The 22,745-nt window shown below is 36.3% G+C and overlaps 1 protein-coding gene across 2 annotated transcripts in view; it reads left to right on the forward strand.

Moving 5' to 3' along the window:
• FANCC (FA complementation group C) overlaps window positions 1–22,745 on the forward strand; it is a 223,763-nt gene that overhangs the window by 107,917 nt on the left and 93,101 nt on the right. For both annotated transcript variants that reach the window (XM_007497923.3, XM_007497925.2), the window contains one exon: window positions 22,012–22,125. In XM_007497923.3, coding sequence (XP_007497985.1) covers window positions 22,012–22,125 — 114 coding nt within the window. The remainder of the gene's footprint in view (window positions 1–22,011; window positions 22,126–22,745) is intronic.

A 22,745-nucleotide genomic window follows, 5' to 3' on the forward strand; every position in this document is an offset into this window, starting at 1 on the left:
TCTCTGGGGGAACCAGGATCTAAAGCTGGGAGGGATGGCAAGAGAGAGACCAGACATTGAATCATATATAAATCGAGCTCCACAGACTTAAGCTCCGGCCTTCCACTTCATAGATACATGAAACAGTGAGAAGACCACAACATAACATCATGGGCATCAGAAATGAGCTTAGAGATCAGGAGAGACAAAGCCCAGTCCTCAAAGCCGAGCTTTGATCATGGACTGTTATGGCCTAATGATACGGGCTAGAGCAGTAGAGGTAAAGGAGTGAACATGTCCAAAGGCCTGCTCCCTGATAGAAAGAGAGAGATAGTAGTCAGGAAGAAAGATGAGTGGGTAAAGCTGGGCTGGGCCTGTGGGCTTCTCTATTTATTGATTATCATATGCAAAGATACATAATGCATAGTAATTAAAGACATAGGGGATTATCATTGGTAGAAAGGTAAATTGTCATAAGATAAGGGAGGATCCTTCTTCAGCCTGGGGAAAACAAAGAAACCTACTTTCGCACCCAAACTAGTTGGGATCAAAGTTCATTGACTTACTGGCCATGTGCAAGACAGAGAATGCGCTCTTCTCAGGCCTAACTTTATGGCTTAATTATCTGTCTTGAGTAAACACAGCTGTGGACTGCTACGCCACTAAACCACCCAGCTGCCCCCATCCACTTCCTTTTCATTGTAGGAAAGTGATAAATTTAAGTCATCAGTGGTTGTCAATGTTAAAATTAATTCAGGCCCTTCTATGGCTGCTAGCTTTGCAGCAGTATCTGCCCGGTCATTTCCCCTAGAGACAGGGTCAATGACACTTGTAAGGGCAGAGCAATGAACTATATCTAGGGCTTCAGACAGCTGGAGAGCAGAAAAAATGTCACTAATAATTTCTGCATTAGCTATAGATTTTCCAGCTGAAGTTAAAAGTCCTCTCTGGAGCCATAGCATCCTGACTGAGTGACAAATGCCAAAAGCATATACAGGCATGTTTTAGCACTATGAGTTCTGCACCTTGAGCACTAATATTTGAGGGCAGTGAAGCTTACCACTCAGTGGCAAATTCTGTGACTACAGCAGCTCCAATATAGCATATGCCATCCCTCATAAAAGGAGAACCATCCGTAAATAAGGCTAGATCTGGGTTGTCTAAGGGAGTGTCCAAGAGGCTTTTCTGCCATGGACACTAGTGTTTCACACCTGTGTAATGGTTCCCCTGAAGTTGGTAAATCTGGAAGCAAGGTGGCAGGATTAAGAATTGTACAGCATTTTAGAGTAATATTTTCATTTTTTAACAGGGTTATTTCATACCTTATAATTTGCTGAACAGAAAATGCCTGTGTTCTATGCCTTAGCAACAATGCTTCTACCTCATGTGGGCACATAATTGTTAATGGGCATCCCAATACAAGATCAACAGTTTTGTCTGTAGTAAAGCTATAGCAGTTACTCCTCTAAGACATGGTGGTGCTCCTGAAAGCTACTGGGTCCAGTTGGGCTGAATAATGAACAATTGTGTGCTGAGAAGGGCCCAAGTTTGAATTAAAACACCTGGCTACCCCTCTTCACTCATGTACATACAAAGTAAATGGCTTGTTGTAATCAGGGATGTGTAGAGTGGGGACAGACAGGATAGTCTGTTTTAGATTTGACAGTTGACAGAACCCCTAATTTAAGGGGTTCAGGAACTGAATCCCTTGTTAGTGCTATAAAGGGCTTAGTAATTTCCCCATAGCAAGGAATCCATTGTCTACAAAACCCTGTTGCTCCTAAAAATTGATCTTAACTGTATTTTAGTGGTAGGAGAGCTCAATTTTTGAATATTTTTAAGTTGCTTGGGAGAAATAGAATGGGCACCAGCAGTCAGGATGAGCCCCAGATATTCTACTTTGGGGAGACACCACTGAACCTTATCCTTCAAGGTCTTATGCCCTCTTTTGTGAAATTCCAAAAGAAGATGTTTACTATTTTCCTGACATGCTTCTGTGTCTGTTGAAGCCAAGAGTAGATCATTTACGTATTTGATTAATTTGCTGTTTCTAAATTTTATATTATCTGTGTCTTGGCTCAAAATTTGTGAGAATAAACTTGGGCTTTCCATGAACCCCTGGGAATCTACATATACTGAGAGCCCTTCCAGGTGAAAGTAAAGATATGCCTGGAATCCTCATGTATGGGTATGGAAAAGAAGACTATGCACAAGTCCACTACTGTAAAGTATGTAGCTGTGCTAGGAATAGAAGAAATAATAATATTTATGTTGGAAACCACAGAGTGTCTCTTTACAACGTGATTGTTCACAGCTCTCAAATCTTGTAAGAATCTATAGAGGTACTTGCTATTGGACCCCAATTTTGGTTTTTTAATAGACAGTGTGAACCTTAAAAATTCCCAGACCCTACTTCATAAGATTGGATTAAGACTATTCTCCATTTGGGCAGTGAACTCTACTTAGATCAGGAATGTGAGAACTCGACTTCACCTACTTAAGTCTGCCGTAGGGGAAGGTAAAGTTGTAAACTCTTTTCTGAACAATGAAAAGTACTTAAACCCATACTTATAATAAGGCAAAAAGTTCTTAAGATAACTACCTATAAAGGTCAAGCAACTTGTGAATTTATAAGGAACAAAGAGCTGAGAAACTTACTCAGAGCTTTCCTGGTGTGAATTACTAAAAAATTTACACCTTCTTAGGTGTGAACTAAGAATGGTCTGTCCTTTCAAAAACGTCTACTGTGATTGGTAGAGATAAGAGCTTAGGGGAGGTGGCATAGGAGAAAATGCCCTTTAAATAGGAGCTCAGATTCATTCAGAGACATTCAGATTGAGGATTGAGCTGGTGAAGTCAGCTAGCCTGGTGTCACTAGAATCCTTGCTTGGACAGTTCTTGTGGTGAGTGATTAAGGACTGACTGATCTTTTCTCTTAGGGCTAAGGCCTGGGTTGGCCAGGACTGGCCAGGGCCGGCTTATCCATTTCTCATTATTCCCTCTTTTTCTCTCTTTGTCTCTTTCTTTAATTCCTCATTTGTATTAATTAAAATCTCTATAAAACCCAGTTGACGGGTATATTTCATAATTGGGAATATTTCCCTGGTGACCACCTTATATCTACTACAATTTAAGTCTTCCACTATTTTAATCACTACAGTATATATGGCCTTCAACCATTTTAATTATTACAGTTTATGACTGACCACGAGGTTGGTGAGAAAACCCTCAAAAAGTTTCTGTGAAATCTCTTTCCTTTCTCTCTTTATTACTTGCTCTATCAGTCAGTTTTGTTTAAAAAAAAAAGTTGCTAATTTGGCTTAAAAAATTACAGCTGTAAGAACGGGTGAATAAAAAACCTTTTTGATTCTCCTTAAATCAAGCTGTTTTAGATCTTATCAACAGGGCCCTAAGGTCCTGGCTAGCAACTGCCTAAATTAGGACTAGAAAAACCTGGGAAAGCTTTTGACCTTGTTCTGCTTCCCACGTGTTTACTTTAGAAATAATGGAGTTACAGACAGTTCAGAACTTAGTTAACAACTGGCTTTTCAGTAAATACTTTGTTCCTTTCTTAGTACAAGCATTGGTCTACAACTTACTTAACAGCTGGCTCATCAGCTCCATGACCAATCTTATAAATACAGAATTCCTTGTCTCTCTGAAAGGCCTCATCCCATGGAACTTATGGCAAAATCTAATTGACCTACTACTTTCCCCTGAGTTTTTGATTATTGTAATTATAATATTGGATCTCCTTGAAGAACTCATTTCTCAGTCAAAACAACCAATTGTTCCTTCTGCTAGGAATAGAAGAAATAATAATATTTATGTTGGAAACCACAGAGTGTCTCTTTATAACGTGATTGTTCACAGCTCTCAAATCTTGTAAGAATCCATAGAGGTGCTTGCCATTGGGCCCCAATTTTGTTTTTTTAATAGACAGGATGGGCATATTGTATTCAGATTTACAGGAAATTATGATGCCCTGATCGATTAATGAGTTTATTATTGGGGTAATGCCCTCTATTACCTCCTTTGAGAGAGGGTACTGAGGGTATTACCTCGGTAATGTGTACATCACTTCATATATCTTTCTAGGTCTTTTTGTGATCCACCTGTTCATCAATTATTATGGCATAATAGCGTCTTGTTGCAGTCATATTCCACAACTTGTTTAGCCATTCCCTAATAGAGATATGCACCCAGCATCTGCCTCTGCAGGAGCTCCAGCTTCTCATCGATAGCCACTGAAGACCCAGAAAAATGATGTCAAATCACAACTCTTTCAAATAGTTCAATAGAAAAAGTCCATATGGTTCAATTAGTGGAAATAGCATTAAAGAAGATGTACTGTCATCTGCATGTAGTTGCACCCTGATGACCATTGAGCCACTTGTAAGCCATTTATCTTGGAACTGACATCTCTTGTGTGTGCTGTCTCCTCTTATTGAATGTGATTTCTGTGAAAGCAGAGGCCGCCTCTCCCCCTGTTCCCCCCCCACACCCGTAGCACTTAGTATAGTGACTTATACAGAATAAATATCCAATAATGTTAGGAAGGTTGGTGGCTTTTTTTTTGGATTTAGCATTAGAAAGAGATACCTGATGTAGCTGAATAGTTCAGTGGATAGAGCTCTGAGCCTGGAAGAAGATGAGAATTCAGACTGGGCCTCAGACTCTTAGCAGTTGTGTGACCCTGAGCAAGTCACAGAATCAATCTCACAGGGTTGTTGTGACCATTAAAAGGGATAATATTTATAAAGCACTTAGCACAGTGCCTGACACATAGTAGCCACTTAATAAATACTTATTCCCTTCTCTTTTCCATCTGAGTTAGATTTCTATACTAAATCCTTTGACTTTGCAAATCATGATACCTAAACCTCTCTCTACCTCAGTTTCCTATCTGTAAAATGGAGATAATAGTAGCCAGTACCTCACAGAATTGTGAGGATCAAATGAGATGATATACATAAAAGACTTTTAAACTTTAAACCACTAGATCAGTGCTATCTATTAATGCTATTGCTAGCCATTATTTTTATTTGTATATAGGATTGATATAAACTTTGATTTATTCACCCCTGATCTACAACTTAGGCTGGTTCTATACCTGGAGTCACAGAACTTAATGAGTTAGCTTCCTCAGGGTTTGCCTTTCTGTGATGGAGAGCAAGCAGAATATTTGGAAGTCTAAAGGACCTCTGCTCCTGGCCATGAGGGAAAGGGGCATGGCAGAGCTAATGGTAAGAGAGTAGAGAGACCTACCTAAGTCAATAGAACTGCTTGTCTACCTACCTACTTACCTACCTACTTACCTATCTATCTATCTATCTATCTATCTATCTATCTATCTATCTATCTATCTATCTACCTACCTACCTACCTACCTACCTACCTACCTGTCTGTCTGTCTGTCTGTCTGTCTGTCTGTCTGTCTGTCTGTCTGTCTCATTCTCTTACAGATTGGCTATTTACCCCATTTTGCTTATTACCATTTTTTTTCTATGATCAACACTGCCTCTAATATTATAACCTATTCTTCCGAACTCCCTATGATATCCAGAAGCATCTCTCAGCTTATCAGGTCTTGTAGGTATATAGATAGGGAATAAGCTTTTCTTCTTTTCAAAGAAATTCTGAACAAAATTAGTTCAAATTTTGATATATGAAATTTGCATGAAATTATGCTAATCATAGTTTGCTAAGGCTTGTCAAATTCCTAATAAATTATTTCAATCATATTCCCAGCTGTTTGCAGTTTAAAAAAAAACAAAACAAAACAAAACCTGGCCTTCCATTAATGGAATATGAGAGAAATTGTAAACTTACTGAGGGCAGGAACTTTCTTTTTGTCTTTTTCTTCTGGCTGCCTACGGTAATATATAAGTAAGCAATTGATATTTGTTGAATTAAATTGAACAAATATAAATTATTATAGTGTTTGCATAATGTGAGATCATCTTTTTTAATTGAAAATAATGAAATGTATCATTAATCTGAATTTTGCAATATAATGGAAGTTGATTGATATTTGCATATATTTTTATACTTAATAACTTTTTATTCTAGCTCAAAAAATGTAGACGAAACCATTTAAAAATATTCTCCTTCCTTCTTTATGTAGCTATTTTGGTGTGTAGTATTTGTTTCTTACTCAAAAACATTTAAATCACTGGGTACTAAACTAACACCTTTCAGAATTAACTAATTAAAAACTATTTAAATTCTGTTATAGATTAGCATAAATGTTTTTCTTTTAATTAAGAGAGACTGTCCTCCTTCATCTCCCTAACCTTCACTTTTCTTTTCTTTTTTCACTTAAAGAGAAATAGCAGTTTTGTTTATAGAACTCCTTTAAAGAAAATGAGCAAACTAGACTTGACTTGGGATTACTTTTCATGATTGTGGATAAGTATAGACTTCAAGGCTTGCCAGTTGCTGAGTTCTTTGGCTTTTTTTCTTAATGTTTCCAAAGGCTTTGTTAGTGTCTTGCAAATAAATGGAACTTCAAGCTTTGGAATTGGTCCATTAAAAAGCTGTGTGGTCTTAGCCACAGTAGCAGCACAGTATATTTTTCCGGTGCTAGTTGCACAAAGGTTAACTCATTTGGAATTCTGAGAAATCTGCCACATTGAGATGCATTTATGTTTTTATATTTGGGGTTTGTGTTTCTTTCTGGTTTTTTAAATTGATTTCTTCTTTACCTGGGGTTAAAGTATTTTTGTTGTTGGAATGTTCTTATGTTGATCATTCCTAAACTCTTAATTTAGGAAAGTTAGGTTATACTACATATTCTCCTTTTGGGGAATATTTTACAGATTATAGATATCTTACCATCATTTTACTATGCTGCTTTAAAATTACCCATTTTAATTATCTACATATGAAAGAAGTCTTTTGAATATATACCATGAACTGTTCCTAATCCAAACAGGGTGGTTACTGATGAAAATAAATAACTTGAAGTAAAAATAGATGCATATTATACATGGATTATTGTATTACTTTAAAGCAAACAGCATGAAGATCAGCTATTTGTATATGCTGAGCTCCTAATGAATTGCTACAATAGGATAGTGAAGAACTTTGAATCCATGTCATGAGGCTTTTTAGCCTGGATAAAAAGAAATTGAGGGGAAGGGGATTGGATATGGAGTGTGTCCTAATAACTATATTCAAGTATTTAAAGGGCTGTCATATGAAAGAGGGATTACATTTGTTCTGTTTGGTCCCAGAGGGCAGAACCAGGAGCAGTGGATGGAAACTATAGAGGCAAATTTCTGGTTGATGTCAGTAAAATCATCCTAAGAATTACAGCTGTTTGAATGAGTGAAACAAGGAAATAGATGTTATATGATAATATATGTATAGCCTATATCAAATTGCCTGCCTTCTTTGGGGGTGGAGGGAAAAATGAGATTTAGATTTTTGGACAAAGCTAATGTATTTGTTTCTCTTGGATAAACATATTTATTATAATTCATTACATATTTATGACACATCATATGTATTATATTATTGTTATGTTACATATGTTATAAATTTAAAAAATAATAATGGTAACTCACTAAAAAAAAGAATTAATGGGATATATGGGGAAGTAGTGGGCCCCCTTTACTGGAGGTCGTCAAGCAGTCTATGTGAACATTTGTCAGGAATAGTAAAGTCGTGATCCTTTTTTACCACATTGGCCTAGATTGGCCGCTGAGATCTTTCAGCCCCAGAATTCAATCATTCTGAGAATAAAAACTTTTGTGGTTGATTCCTTGTGTGGTGCTGTGCTCGATCTAGAATCCAGAATATATGGATTTAAATCTGGTCCTAAACTTACTGTGTGACCAAATGTTTTTTATGTTGATTATGATATTAAAGAAGAAAATAGTGCTTAATTAGTCACTGGATGGTTTCCTGGGAGAGAAAAGCACGTCCCTATCTGGGAAACAGGGAAAAGACATAGAAAGCCATTGAGCAAACTCTTGAAAGAAGCCAGAAATTTTAAGATTGAATTGGGAAAAGGAAAAAAAAAATCCAGGAATGGGAGGAAGCTACTAGTACAAAGGCTCTAGATGGGAGATGAAGAGCCATGTGTGAGCAGTGGTAAGGAAGTACAAGATTTGTCCAGATAGAATTTTTTTTTTAAATTTAAAACCTTTACCTTCTGCCTTAGAATTGTTGATTCTAAGGCAAAAGTGTGGTAAGATCTACGTAATGGGGGTTAAGTGACTTGTCCAGGGTCACACAGCTAGGAAGTGTCTGAGGCCAGATTTGAACCCAGATTTGAACTCCCTTCTCTAAGCCTGGCTCTCAATCCACTGCCCCCCAGATAGGATCTGTTGTAGAATATAAGACCTACTTAATGTTTTCCCGACATCAAGTCAAAATTTGAGTCTTTGTAATTTCCAGTCATTGTTCTTGGTTGTGGCCTCTACAGCTAAGCAGAATAAGTCTAATTTCTCTTGCATATGACAGACAACCCCAGCTTGAAGATGGCTATAATGTCTTCCTTAGGATCTTTTTTTACTCTGGGATTCCCCCAACCCTTCTCAGGGATTATGATAGATGAGTGAAGTATCTTCACCAGTTGGATACTTTTCTTTAAAATGCTGTCTACTTTACCATGTGATCCTCCTGACTATTCTCCCCCACCTGGCTGTCTTTGCTGATAAACCCAAGCACCTGGTATTTGCCTAGTCCTTTAGCTAGCAAACTCTATTTCCTGTTTCTGAATCTCTTTGATCCTGACTCCTGAGGTAAAAACCCCCTTAAACATTTATTAAACAGCCAATTAAAGGTAAATCTTTGTACTACAAGCTGGGGTAATGTGCCAAATGTCCTCCACAGTTCAAAGATCTCTAAAAGTAGAAGACAGAAGCAGCTGCTCTTCCTGGTGGAGATAATCTACACACAGACAGACAGAGAGAGAGAATCTTGTTTGAGGAAAATGAATTTTTTTCTTTTTATATTTCATGCTACAAGTTTGTTTTACAGAGTTATAGAAAACTATTTGTGCATTGCTTTAAGATAATTTTCTCAGAACCATAGTTCTGCAAGAGAACTAAAAAACTGTTTAATCCATAGATGATTAAATAAGCTGAGAAGATCATACTTTTTAATTTTATTATACTTATAATAAAAATCAGAAAATGTGATTCATTTGTTTTCTGTGAAGCACACTTATCGGTTTCCAGAATAGCTCTTTTGCATATCAGTACACATTATATAGTGTTAATTTTTATCATTATTTAGGATGTGATGCATGAACAGTAAAATTAAATTAAAAACCCTTATTAAGCACCTATTATATACAAGGCAGTGTGCTATGTACTGGAAACAAAGATATTTTTAAAATGATGTCTCCATCCTCAAATCACATGCAGACTTCAAGATTCTTCGATGTATATACAAAAGGCAGACGGATCAGTAGACAGAGCTTTATTTGGGAAGTCAGAAAATCTGAGTTCAAATCACAACTGTATTACTTATAACAATACCTAACATGTAGGGCTTTGAAATGTGCTTTACATATGTTTCTCATTTAAGCCTCAGAACAGCCCCCAGGGATTTACTGGTTATTATGTGATATGCACACGTGGAATTTGAGGGTCACAAAGATTAAGTGATTTCCCCACAGTCATGCTAGTAAGTACCAGCAGTAGGATTTGAACCCAGATCTCCCTGACTCCACATCTAGCACCCTCTCCACTTTTGGCAGACAAGTTACTTAACTTCTCTGGACGCCAGTTTCTATCTCTAAAATGCATAAGTTAAATTTAGTGTATGATATATTAAATTTTGATATTTATGATCCTGTGATAAATATTATAAAAAGTGGAATGTGAGAAGGGTACAGGGAAGAACCAGAAAAGAGCTCTAGGAAAAACTTCAGAAGATATCTCTACAAATGTCTTATGGTTCATTTTACTGTTTAGTTTATAGTCTTATTTTCTAAAGCCTTTTTATGTAGGTATGTCCAAAACCATCTATTATGTTTACGAGAGAGAAATATATAAAGTATAAATGTATTTTTTCTAGAACTGAGTGAGCCAGCCAGCAAGCAAGAGATCTTGTAAGCAAAATTAGAAATTGCAGGCTCTGTTATGATTGGACTAGAGTGTGGAAACTCTGTGAATTGTGTTATGTCAGCATCCTGCTCCAGAATAGGCTGTGTAAACAATGAAAGTTGGTACATTCTCTGAATGAGCAGCCTTCCTTCTCACTTACAGACCTAACCGCTGCAATTCTCCAGATTTCTGAGTGTTTATTTCATAGTAAAAAAAAAAAGAGACTAGAATACTATGTCAGTTAGGTTTTTATTATAGATCATTTCACTTACACTGGCATGGGACATATAAATAAAAAGAAGAAGAAAAAACCACTGCAGTCAGGATTTTAGAGGAAAAACTACTGAAATTCGTGTGTAATAATTTACTTTGGATAAGGATTTTGAAAGTCATAAAGGATACCTCATCTTTTAATTTTTAAAAGTTGTTACAATTAATTGTTAAAGAACCAGTAGGCTTGCACTTATATTCCGTGCTATCCCAAGGAAATTTATCTGTGGTAAGTTTTACATTCATAGAGACTCTCTAATTCAAATTAAAAATAAAAAAAAATTTAAAGCTGAGTTGAAGTTTCATTTCAAAATCAGTTTAGTTTAAAAGGTAGCATTAGTTTTTCTTTGAGTTCTCACTTATTCAGAATAATAATATAAGGAGTGTGGAGAGACTAGACCTATCATTGCAATAGGGATCTTCCTCCAACACTGCTGAGCAGTAACTGTTCCATAACTTGTAGCTGGGGTTACTGGGAGCTTACACGAGATACCACTGCCTACAACTTGGGGATATTCACCTTAGCAAGCATTTATTAAACACCTTCTAGATGCCAGGCACTGTGCTAAGGACCAAGGATAGTCCACACTTCCAAAAAGCTCACAGTCTAATGGAGCAGACAACATGCAAACAATGTACCAACACAGTAAAGAAAGGATTAGTTGGACATAATCACCCAGGTATTAAAGGGGATCAGACTTCTTAGAGAAGATGGGATTTTAGCTGGAACCTGAAGGAAGCCAAGAGGCGGAGATGAAGAAAGCACTCTGGACAACCAGTGGAAAGTTCCTGGAATAGGGATATGGAGTAGCCTATGCAAGGAACATCTAATGGGGGAGCCAACATACAAACAGCTATGCACAAACAAAATCGGAGATCACCTTAGAAAAAGCACAAGCATGAAGGGGTACCAAGAAAAGCTTCTTCTACAAAGCAGGATTTTAGCTGAAACTGGAAGAAATCTAAGGAAGCTAAGAAGCAGAGAACAAGCCAGTGAAAACATCAAAGTTATTACTATAAATTTATGTTACATAGTCTCAACTTGGGCCCTCACTGCTGCTAGGCAGTTTTTCTCTGCTTCCCCCCCTTCACTCCTGTCTCACCTGATAGTGGTCTTGTCCTTTAGTGTTAACTCTGCTTCTTAAAGCAATCCCATTCCATCCTATCTCCCTCAACAGATTGCCCCCTCTGTCATCTTACTCCATCATTTTTCTTCAGTCCCTCCCTGTCTACTGGTTTCTTCCTGACTGCCTATGAACATGCCTGTCTCCCCCATTCTCAGTAAACCATCCATCCCTGTTAACTGTTATTATTCATCTCTTCTTCCCTTTGTAACTAAACTCTTCAAAAAAGCATCTGCAGTAGGTGCCTCTGCTTTCCTTCTCTCTTCTTAATCCTTTACTCTCTGAAATTTTAACATTCGTTGTGGCTCAATAATATTCTAATACATTCATACCGTAGTTTCTTCAACCATTCCCAAATAATTCTAATAAAGAAATAATAAATAATCCCTTATTTTTTCCAATTTTTGGCTACCACAGAAAAAGCTGTTATAAATGTTTTTGTACATATAGATACTTTTCTTCTTTTGAACTCTTTGGGCTACAGATCTAGAAGTAATGTGACAGGTGCAGTATCCTAACCTTCTTCCCCCAATTCAGATTAGGCTAGGCACCTTCTTCCCCACCCCCAACCAACTTAATTGATTTATTGGCTAAGGCTATTAATATGATTTTCCTGTTGCCTGGATAAAAAGCAGGCAAAGAAAAACTAGAAACTCCCAAGTACTCAACTGGTGAATTGTAGTGGGACCTTTGCTCAGTTCAAGGATGGTCAACTTAAGGGATTTCTCAGTGCCTGTCCTTGTTTAATATCCTCCTGATATGGGTTTTCTGCTGAATGACTTTTTGTTCCAATTTTGACCTAACCTACCAGGGGATTGGTCTGAGTCAGGCCTAGCCCACAATAAATGGCATAGTTGAATCAAAGAGTATGCATAGTCTAGTGACTTTTTAGTCATAATTTCAAATTGTTTTCCGAAATGGCTGGAACAATTCATAGCTCCACCAATAGTGCACCAGTGTGCCTGCTTTCTCATTGCCCCTACAATGTGTTATTTTCCTCTTTTTGTCATATACATTTACCAGCATGTACATAATATAGACAACATAAATATTTTGGATGGGATTGCACTAGTGTTTAGGAAGATCAAGAACAACTTTTTGTATAAAGATCTGAAAGAGGCCTCCCATTTTTGAGGGTACTGGTGTACTCCACTACATCAATGGCAGGATGTAGACTGGGCCCCTGTGGCGGAGGATCTAAATCAGATGGTCATCCATATGAAAGAGAAGGACTGGGAAATGAACCTGAAGTCATTGTGCTCTGAGTTTTTCAAATATTACCATATTTGATCCTTATAACAGCCCTATAAAGTAGGTGTTAATATCATCCTCATTTTATATTTGAAAAACTGAAACAAGTAGAAGTTAAATAACTTACCCAAGGTCACGTAGCTATTAAGTTTTTGGTTCTGGAATTGACCTCAAGTCTTCCTGACTCCAGGTCTAGAGCTCTATCCACTGGGACAGCTAGCTGGCTATTATAGAGCCTGGCTTTAGATGGAACTTAAGCATTGTTTTCTTCATGGAGCTTTTCCTGATTCCCTCCCTTATTAGTTCTCTCCCTACTTAGAATATGTTTATATTTATTAACCTTGTTTGTATGCTATATTAATGCAGGTCATTATATATATTTTTGTCTCTCATGTAAGACTCTTTGTATTATTTCCAGTGTCTGGCACAGGCCTGATACATAGTAGGCACTTAATAAATATTTGTTGATTGGTTGAATTAATCCAAAGAAATAAGATTTAAACTACCGATTTAGCTTTCCCTATGACTTATGTAAAAGAAAAATATTGGAAAACAATCTGCTGAGTAAACTGACATTATGAAAGCTAAAAGGCACACATTTAGGATCTAGACATGCCCAGCACAGACTAAGACTCCGAACCCAGTTGCTGTTTTTTTCTTTTACTTTTTTACTTAAAAATTATATATATATATATATATATATATATGTGTGTGTGTGTGTGTGTGTGTGTGTGTGTGTGTGTGTGTGTGTGTGTGTGTGTGTGTGTATATACATATATACACACACACACACCCCCCAAAAGGTAGAATTGGTCATCTGAATATTTCTTTTCAAGGAGGCAACCAGAATTTCATCTTCTAGAAGGTCATTTTCAAGAAGGATGGATTTTTTTCCTTGTTATCTTATGGGGGCATATTATATAGCTACCCGTTCCATATATAGTATTATAAAAACAGCCAAGGTCATTCTTTAGCTGAGATGTCATAAATCCTCAGCATTAGGCATGTCTGGACACATTCCAGAATGGGAAAGACATACACAAACTCCCCTTGGCAAGAGTATTGTGCAAGGCACTGAAGGGGATTTTCCTTATTATTTTATTATTATTGATTATTGAATCTAAATTACATTTATTCAATCAATTAATACTTTGGATTATTTCTTAACATTTATCACTAAAATACTGGTTATCTAATAGGATTATATGCAGAAGATATACATCTATGAGGAAACATTAAACAATGAATATAAACTGGTTACTTAGTCAAATTATCCTTTACACTCAGTTCCCATATGACCTTTGACATGAAGTGTTTCTTGATCCCTAACTGGTTTTTCCCTTCCTTAAATATTAAATGTATTTATTTTATGTTTGTTCTTTATACTTTTTTGTGCATGCAGCCTTCTCTCAAAGAATATAAAACAATTTCATACAGAGAAGTAGGTCTTTGCCATTTATATTCTTTGATTTCATTTTGGCTTCTTATGTTCTTCAAACCCATGTTCTGAACTTTTTTATTAGTCTGGATATTTACTTTATATAAAAGGAAATATTATCATACCAAAATATTTGCTGTGTCTTGCTCCCTTAATTATGTAATTGGGCAAAGTGATGCTTTTTTTTTAAAGGCAAGGTTTCCCTTGGATAGTAAGCTTAGACGGCTTAAAGTGGAAGAAGGTATTATTAAGAGGAAGAGGGGAATAAGCTAATTAAATAATAGTAAAAAGAAGAGAAATTATAATCATTACATGTTCATTCCTTTTCCTTTGTTAAAGCTCTTAAGATGTGAGACAAGTTAATAGTCAATCTGAATCTCAAAATGTTTATTTTTCATTGTTTTATTTGTAATCTGTTATGTTTGAAAGAAGTGATGGGTAAGCCTTAAATTTAGTCTATTAATGCTCTTGACAAGCTCTGTTTTGTTTTCATCCTTCTATGCATAGTATTTAAAGTCTTTTTCTTCTATTGAAATTTGTCCACATTTTAGGCCTCATTACAATTATATCACAGTTATTTTTATTAGACCTTCTTGTACAGAAATACATTGTACCTGAGAATATTTAAGTACAAATTTTCAAATAGAATGATTTGAAAGCAAATCTCAGTTTCACTGTAATTTATATATTTTCTACTGTGTTACAGTTCATTTCATTCCAGAGTCATATACTGGCTATGAATATATCATATCTAGAACCTAAACTGCTTTTTTTCTTTTTAGGACTCTTTGTAATTAAAGTATTCTTTAATCTTCTTTTCATCATGTCTTTGATAATATGTCCAGAGCAATTAATTTATCTCACTACATGAAAGCAGATTCTGCTTTAAGTAGTAAACATATTGTAAGAATATAAAATTTAGGTTTTTATGCTAATATGAAAGTTCTAAAGTAATATTGTGGCTGCTGATTTTAAAATATTATAGCTTAAGTCAAAATGACTTTTAGTAGCTTATTAACAAAGAGGTGGGAAGAGTGAAAGTGGAAAAATGTAAGAAGAGGGTAGAGAAATGTCTAGCCTGCTACCCTAAGTGTTGCTCCAGTGTCCAGCTCAGCTCCAGCAGGGCTTTGTAAACTTCAACCAGAGGACCCAGTGGTGTCTTCAGCAAGGGTTCCACCAACACAGCCTCCTCCAGGAAAGGAAGGCCTCTCAAGAAGCCAGGAAAAGTAGACCAGCTACTCATCCAGCTCACCTACACAGAGTCTAAGAAGATGAATTCCCAAAAGGCGAAGTCCTCCAAAGAAGCAGTCCAAAGGAGAAGGTCCTTGGACAGGAAGTTCAAGACTTTTTATAGTTCTTATTCCATCTCTCACTTCCTGTCCCTTCCTCCACTTTATGGGAACCAATTGCAGACTTTCAATTTGCCTAGCTGAAGGGGGGGTGGTAGTGGCTGCCTTTGGAGATGTGAGCTTACTCTAGTAAGTGACTCGTGAATTTTCTTGCTTAGTATTAAGTAAGGGTGTTTAAGTTTTTGATTGATTAATTTAAAAGTTGCTGATTGTTAGAGAAAAAAGTTTGATTCACTCTTCACAATCACCCCCCATGAGTCTTTGGGAGACTAGTCTCTCCAGTGAATCATTTAAAATAGCCAGCTTATACCTCTAAAGATCTTCTAGCTACAGGTTCATACAGTATTGCACTTTTAAAAGAGGAAACTATAATAGTTGGAGACAAGAGGGAAATAAAATATAGAGAGAACAAAATCAGTATTTGCTAGGTGCATTGACAAAAAGCCAATTAGGTGGTAGTTCCCTTTTGGCATGAGTTTACATTCAGAATAAATGTGTTCAACCCCCTTCTGTTCAATCAATTACATCCCAAAATGTATTCTGGATCTTCTGATGCAGTGTAGGTTTCTTTATGGCACTTTCTCCAAACAGTTAACTTTCTTGATTCGAGGAGTTAGCAAGCTTCTTTTCCTGAAATTTCTCTCAAAAATTTTTTAAATCTTATATTTTGTGAAAATTATACAATATTATTATAATCTCAGGAGTTGTCATTGGAACTGGAAGACTTCAGTTTAATTGAAGAGAGAGAGACTAAATTATAAGTATAATAACTTCATCCTTCTCAGTTACTTTGCTGCTGTGTTTAACACCATTAAACACCTTTTCTTCATGGATACTCTCCTGTTACTAGATTTTTCTGACACTTCTGTCTCTGCCACCTTTGTTGCTTTGCCATTCATATCAGACTGTTCCATACGTAAGTCTTCCTTAAGGCTCAAAGCTTTATCTTAAGTAGGAAGGGGAACGAGGGAATAGATTGATAGTAATTGTCATAATAGCTAACATTTATGAAGTGCCTCCTATGTGCCAGGCACTGCTAAACACTTTTATAAATATAATCTCATTTGATACAACATTCTTGTGAAGCAGACTATTATTATTTTATTTTACATATACTTTATTTTATATTTTATATCATATAAAATATATATATATATAAATATATTATATTTTATGTTACATAAAATACTTTATTTTATAGTTAAGGAAAATGAGGCAAATAGAGGTTAGATAACTTCTCTGGGTTACACAGCTAGTATGTATCTGAAACTGGTTTTGAACTCAAATCTTCCTGACTTTGGGTCTAAAGCCTTATTCATTGTGCCATCAATTGCTTCTGGTGCTACTTATTTTTCTCCATATATACTCTCTCATTGTCTTCATCATGTCTCATTGGTTTATTTGTTTTCAACATTCCAATTATTTTCTTTTAGCATTTTTTCTTTTTAAATTTTGGATTCCAAATTCTCTTCTCTCTAGCCACCCCCCATATCCACTATGATAGGACAGCAATATTATATCAATGATACATGTGAAATCATGCAAAACTTTTTCCCATTAGCCATATTTTTTAAAGGGAAGAAAAAGTAAGGAAAATGAGAAAATTATACTTCAGTTTGCACTCAAGAGTTTGTCAGTTCTCTCTGGAGGTGCATAGCATTTTTTCATCATGAGTCCTTTGTGTTGATCAAAGTAACCTAGTCTTTCATAGTTGATCATCATTATAACATTGCTGTTATTACACATAATGATCTGGTTCTTCTCACTTCACTTTGCATCAGTTCATATACGTCTTGCCATTGTCTTTTTTTAAACACCATTTCTGTTTCTAATAGCACAGTAGTACACTACAATTAAATGCCATTTCTTGTTCAGTCAATTCTCAGTTGATGAGGATCCTCTCTATTTCCAATTCTTTGCTACCACAAAAAGACCTGCTATAAATATTTTTTTTTACATACAGATCTTTTTCCTTTTTTTAATCCCTTTGGGATACAAATCTAGTAGTGAATTGCTAGGGCATCTAGGTGACATAGTGGATAGAATACTAAGCAAGGAATCTAGAAGACTCATCTTCCCTAAGTCATATCTGGTCTCCGACAAGTATTGGCTGTGTGACCCTGGGCAAGCCACTTAACCATGTTTGCTTCAGTTTTCTCTCATCTGTAAAATGAGATCATGCTATTTGCTTCTGTTTTGTGGATGACCTCATCCCATTTACATTCACAGTGAAATTTTGAATAACTCACTTATACATAGCTTAATTTGAAAAATTTAAATAAGATGCTGTGTGGCATAGTATATAAATAAAAAGCTGGTCTCAGGAGCCAATTCAGTAATTCAGTTTCTCAGTGATGTTGGTATCTTTCCAAAACCATGGGGTGTGGAGAAGAGAACTCTGTGATAAAGAGAGTTTTCTCATTCAGGAGTTCCCCACACCAGTGAAACCACAGGTCTAATTTCAGTATTAATTTGACAAAGTAATATGCCCTAAGGAACCATACCATGGAAGAAGAGAATTATATTTCTAAAAATAACTTGATTAGTGTTCAAACCGTCTTCCTGTTCCTAGATTACAGAATGAATAGATGTTATATACAATAAAATAGTAACGTGGGTGTAAGAAAGCAAATATAAATAAACAATGCTTCAACCAAAGGGAAAAATGTTTTTGAGAAAGAATGATTGGAAAAAAGTGTATTTATAGTCTCTAAACTATTCCACTTTAACTAGCAAACAAGTCTATCTCATTTTGTTTGGGTTGTAAGATTTGTTAAAGTAAAGAAAAATATAGTTGTGCAGTCCAATTTCATTTAAGCATCCCCCAAAATATACTTTTTTTTTGGTGTAAAGATCCCTTGCAGCTGTTTCTCATACCCCCTTCTGGTTGCTTGAACAGTCTCTACTAAGACCTAACCTCAATGTAAATCCTTTGGATAATAAGTTAGACGATGGCTTGCAATTATTTTTCTCCAAGATCTGTTAGACAGAAATACCCAAACCTCAAATTCCTTTCAACACGTGAGTGTTGTTTTGTGGATTTATAAAGTTAGCAAAGAAAAATGTGAGAAATAACTTATTTTACCTGTGTGATTTTGGTTGTCATTTTGCCTTGGCCCGAGTCTTATTTGGTTCCAATAAAATGAAGGGGTTGGGCTAGATGGCCTCAGAAGTCCCTTCTAGCTCCATGTTATAGTAGAATGATTGGACCAAAGGGGCTTTCTTGTTGGAAGCCTTTCTTGATTTTCCCAGCCACTAGTTATCTGCCCCCATTTTTTCCTTTTATTTCAGCACATGCATATTACCAGGTACAGAGTAGGTGGTTAATACATGTTTATTGATTGATCCATTTGGGCAATATAATTTAAGAAGCATGTTTAGATTCTCAAGTTGGAACTTTTATTTCTGTATTCACTACTTTTTATGTCATTGTTAACTCTTCCATTTAATCATTTATTCTTATCAAAGATCCTGTCTCCAAAAAGACCTTCCATGTTTTCCAAATTCCACTAGGTGGCAGTAGAAAAATTACTATGGACAAGCTGAAGAATGATCCAGTGGGAAGGCAGCCCAGAAGGCAAGGAGCCTTCAGTGTATGTGATAGGAAGAGTATTTTGGATATGGTGGCTGTTTTCAGTAGTTGAAGGGCTGTCATCTGGGATTAGACTTGGGTTATTGGGCTCCAAAGAGCCAGATTTAAGATTGAAGTGATCACCACCTTATCATAAATAGAACTATCTAAAAGTAAAACAGGCCGCCTTGGCACGTGCCACATATTGTAGCAGAGTCCTTCTGGGTAGCAGTTGAACTAGCTTGCTTTGGTAGGCCCTCTCAGCCCCAAATTCCGGGGTATTGCAGAGCCTTCGACTTGTGAAAAGTTACCTTCACGCCATTAGCATTTTAAGTTCTCCTTCACAAAACAGAATTTCCTTAGTAAAATAGCTTTGAAATAATAGATCGATAAAAGTCATTGTAGAAAATGCGGCCCTCAGAGAGAATGGAGCAGCTGCTGTTTTTGCTATAATAGTTTAGTCGTGCCGTACACAAACGATTTTGGATGACTCGCTGTCCAGTGTCCAGACTCTGAGAAGCTTTACCAGGATTCATCCCTCTTTGTAGATCCTGGAGACGCCGTCTCTCCGTTTAACCACTTCTTCCCCAAGGGCCCTGACCCCCAACACCTTCTCTTCTCCATGTTTTTGGGCTCTGTGCCAGTCGGTGGCAGTAGAAAAGTCATTCTTGCTATGAATGGCTGAGGCGTGGGAATCTGAAAAGTGGATGCGTTGTTATAGATGTAAAGTGAGAACCCTAAAGGAGGAAACACAAAGCTGCGTGTGGGGTGCTGTTATTTGGTGATGAATGCCTAGGTGTCATCAAGGTGGACCTTGTGAAGGCACTAAGGAAAAGCCAGGCATTGCCTAGGGGCCTGGCCATGTAGCCCAGCCCCTTCAATTCATCGATGAGGCCGCTGAGGCCTAGGGAGCTTACGTGACTTTCCAGAGAGGCCACTTCAGAGCCAGGCTTCCAATCCAGGCCTGACTTCAGAGTGAGCGCTCATGCCAGGATCGCTCCCGTGTGTTAGCATCTTTGGAAAAGTTCAGTTTTATACCTTATAACTTTGGAAACCCAGATATTATTTGCCTTTGTGGTAGAGAGAAGAGAGGAAGAAATCTCGTTGTTTAATATTCAATTGAGTTATGAATCCCACAATTAATCCTGCTGGTGCTTAGAGCCCATTAAAGGAGGCCAGCCTTTCTGATGCCTATCCTAATTCTGGGATTTACCTGTATTGTGTGTGTGTGTGTGTGTGTGTGTGTGTGTGTGTGTGTGTGTGTGTTTAATTTCACTTTCCTCATCTCTAAAACAACAGCGGGGAAGATACTAACCAGATGATTTCTAAGGAAGGTCCCTTCTAGTTCTAGGTCTATGATTGTATGATCTGTAACCTCATGCCTGCTTTTTAGTCATCATTTCCTGACTCTACTTCTTTCCTCTTCATTTCTCTCCTCCAATCTGGTCTGCATGCTATCGCCACATTAATCTGCCTTAGGTACCATTTTCATCTTGATAGTCCTATCTTCAGATATTTAGAGAGACGCCTCATTCCATAAGCAACTCAAACTTCCTCTTTGTGTTTTCTTTTTTCATTTGTCCAGCCTTATTTCCCAAGTTTATTTCCTAACATAGAACTTGCATTCTAGTTAGTACAGCTACATTCTAGTTAGTAGTCTCACAGTCCTCTGAATTACACTTTGTAGGCTCAATTCTCTGTTAGCCTCTACTTTCTCCATGCCTTCCTATCTCCTCTTTACTGATCTAAATGATCATTTTCCATCTTTCATGAACTCTTCTACATTTATTCCAAACATACAGATTTTTCCCCCAAAACCCTTTTCTTGTTCTTAAAAGTACATATACTTTAGCAGCTAATTATTCTCTGATTTTTTTTATGTGTGTTAAGTTAGTTTTCTCTCCTTGGCTGCTTCATAATATTCCCTCCCAACCCAGGTGGACCACTTGCAGTTCTTTCTGTGTGCTCACTGCTTTTTAAGCCTCCATGCTTTCTGTTCATGCCATTGCCTGTGCTAGGGATGCCATCTCTTTTCCAGCTGCCCCTTTCCCAATCTCTGCCTTTTAAAATCCCACCCTCCCTTTCAAGGAATCTCATGGAATTAATGTGCTCTGGATATAGATTTGTATTTGTAATATCTGCTTTCCCAGAATTTACCCTTTAACAGTATAAGGGAATAACATTTTAAAGTAAGCAAAATGATTTCTCCTTGGCTATCCAGTGAGTTCTAGGTTCCAGTTTATGATTGAGAGAATAAAAGTTTACCCATAGGAACTAAAATCTGACATAAAAAAAGGAATTCCAGGAAGGAGGCAGGAAGGTCATAGACACATATACGTATATAATAATTTTCACCTGAACAAGCCAATTTGCAAATGACTTAGTTTTTTTCTGTGTTGGTAAATAGAATCTATGTGAATGTAATGAACAGATTAATGTAGTTTTAAAAAATATCTAAAATTAATGTTTTTAAATTTCCTGACTTTAAAAACAAAGCTAATAAAAATCTTGCCTCTAAATCAGCAGAGACTTATATTGTTTTAAATTATTGTTAAATCACACATTTTTTAAAAGTATAATTTTGTCAACTGAAAAAAATTTATTTAACACCATTATACAGGTTTGAATTATGACGTTTTCTGCTTGTAACTAGGTATCTACTAGATAGATTATATCAGACTTGTCAAACATGGGGCCCATAATACTCCCAAGTGTAACGTAAGCTAGACTAAAATATAATTGGGCAATATTTAACAAAATTAATAAAATATGATGAGACCTAGATAATGTTAATAGTAGTTTTCGAGGTCATTATGTAGCCCATAGAGCTCCTTATATACCATTTGGTGGCCCCTATTTCTATTTGCATTTGATACCACTGGACTAGACCAGATTCTATATATAAATTATAAAAAAACACATACTTTTTAAAGATCATTCTTTCTCTTTCCAATAATTCTTTTAGAGTTTATTATGCCATCTGCTTTCATCATCCAAACTTGGACTTAATGAAGTTGGAAGTGTTATTCAAGCTCTCGGGTATACATCTCCAGATTATTATCCTGAATTACTAAAAAACGTGAGTACTTTATTAGTATTAAAATTTCCATTGTCAAACACAGAATCAGTAGAAAGGTAAATGGAAATATTTCACTATTCCAGGAAGGATGTTTATCTGTGCTCAGTTTATATCTTCTTACCTTGAACATACATATCACCATTTAAGGAAGAAATTTGAAAGAGGTGTTTATGAAAAAGGAGAAGGATCTTTGGAAAGGTTATACTAAATCTTAAGTTTTTAAAAATTTAAACATAGTCCATTTGTTCATCCAAATGTTTTAGTACAAGCTTCCTTGACTCACATAAACAGTGCCTGGTACTATTAGACAAATCCTACATTTAGAATTCCTTTTTTTTTTTTTTTAAGATTTCATGTTATAGTAGAGAGTAAATAATAGTATAGATAGAATCATAGCACATCTTAGTGGTAGAGCTATGTTCTGTGCTCTTCCAGATTTCAATCATATTTTTAAATGGTCATTAAATAATTCCTAGCCCATGATTTTAAAAAGTACTGTAAGAATTCTTATTTGATGTAGTTCTAGAAATGCTAACAATAGAAATAACACAAGAAGTCTAAATTGAGAAAATAAGCATAGGACAAGAAGAAATAAAATTATAACTATTACAGATGGAATG

The sequence above is a fragment of the Monodelphis domestica genome, chromosome 7 (assembly GCF_027887165.1).
Source record: "Monodelphis domestica isolate mMonDom1 chromosome 7, mMonDom1.pri, whole genome shotgun sequence".
NCBI classification, from domain to species: Eukaryota; Metazoa; Chordata; class Mammalia; order Didelphimorphia; family Didelphidae; genus Monodelphis; species Monodelphis domestica.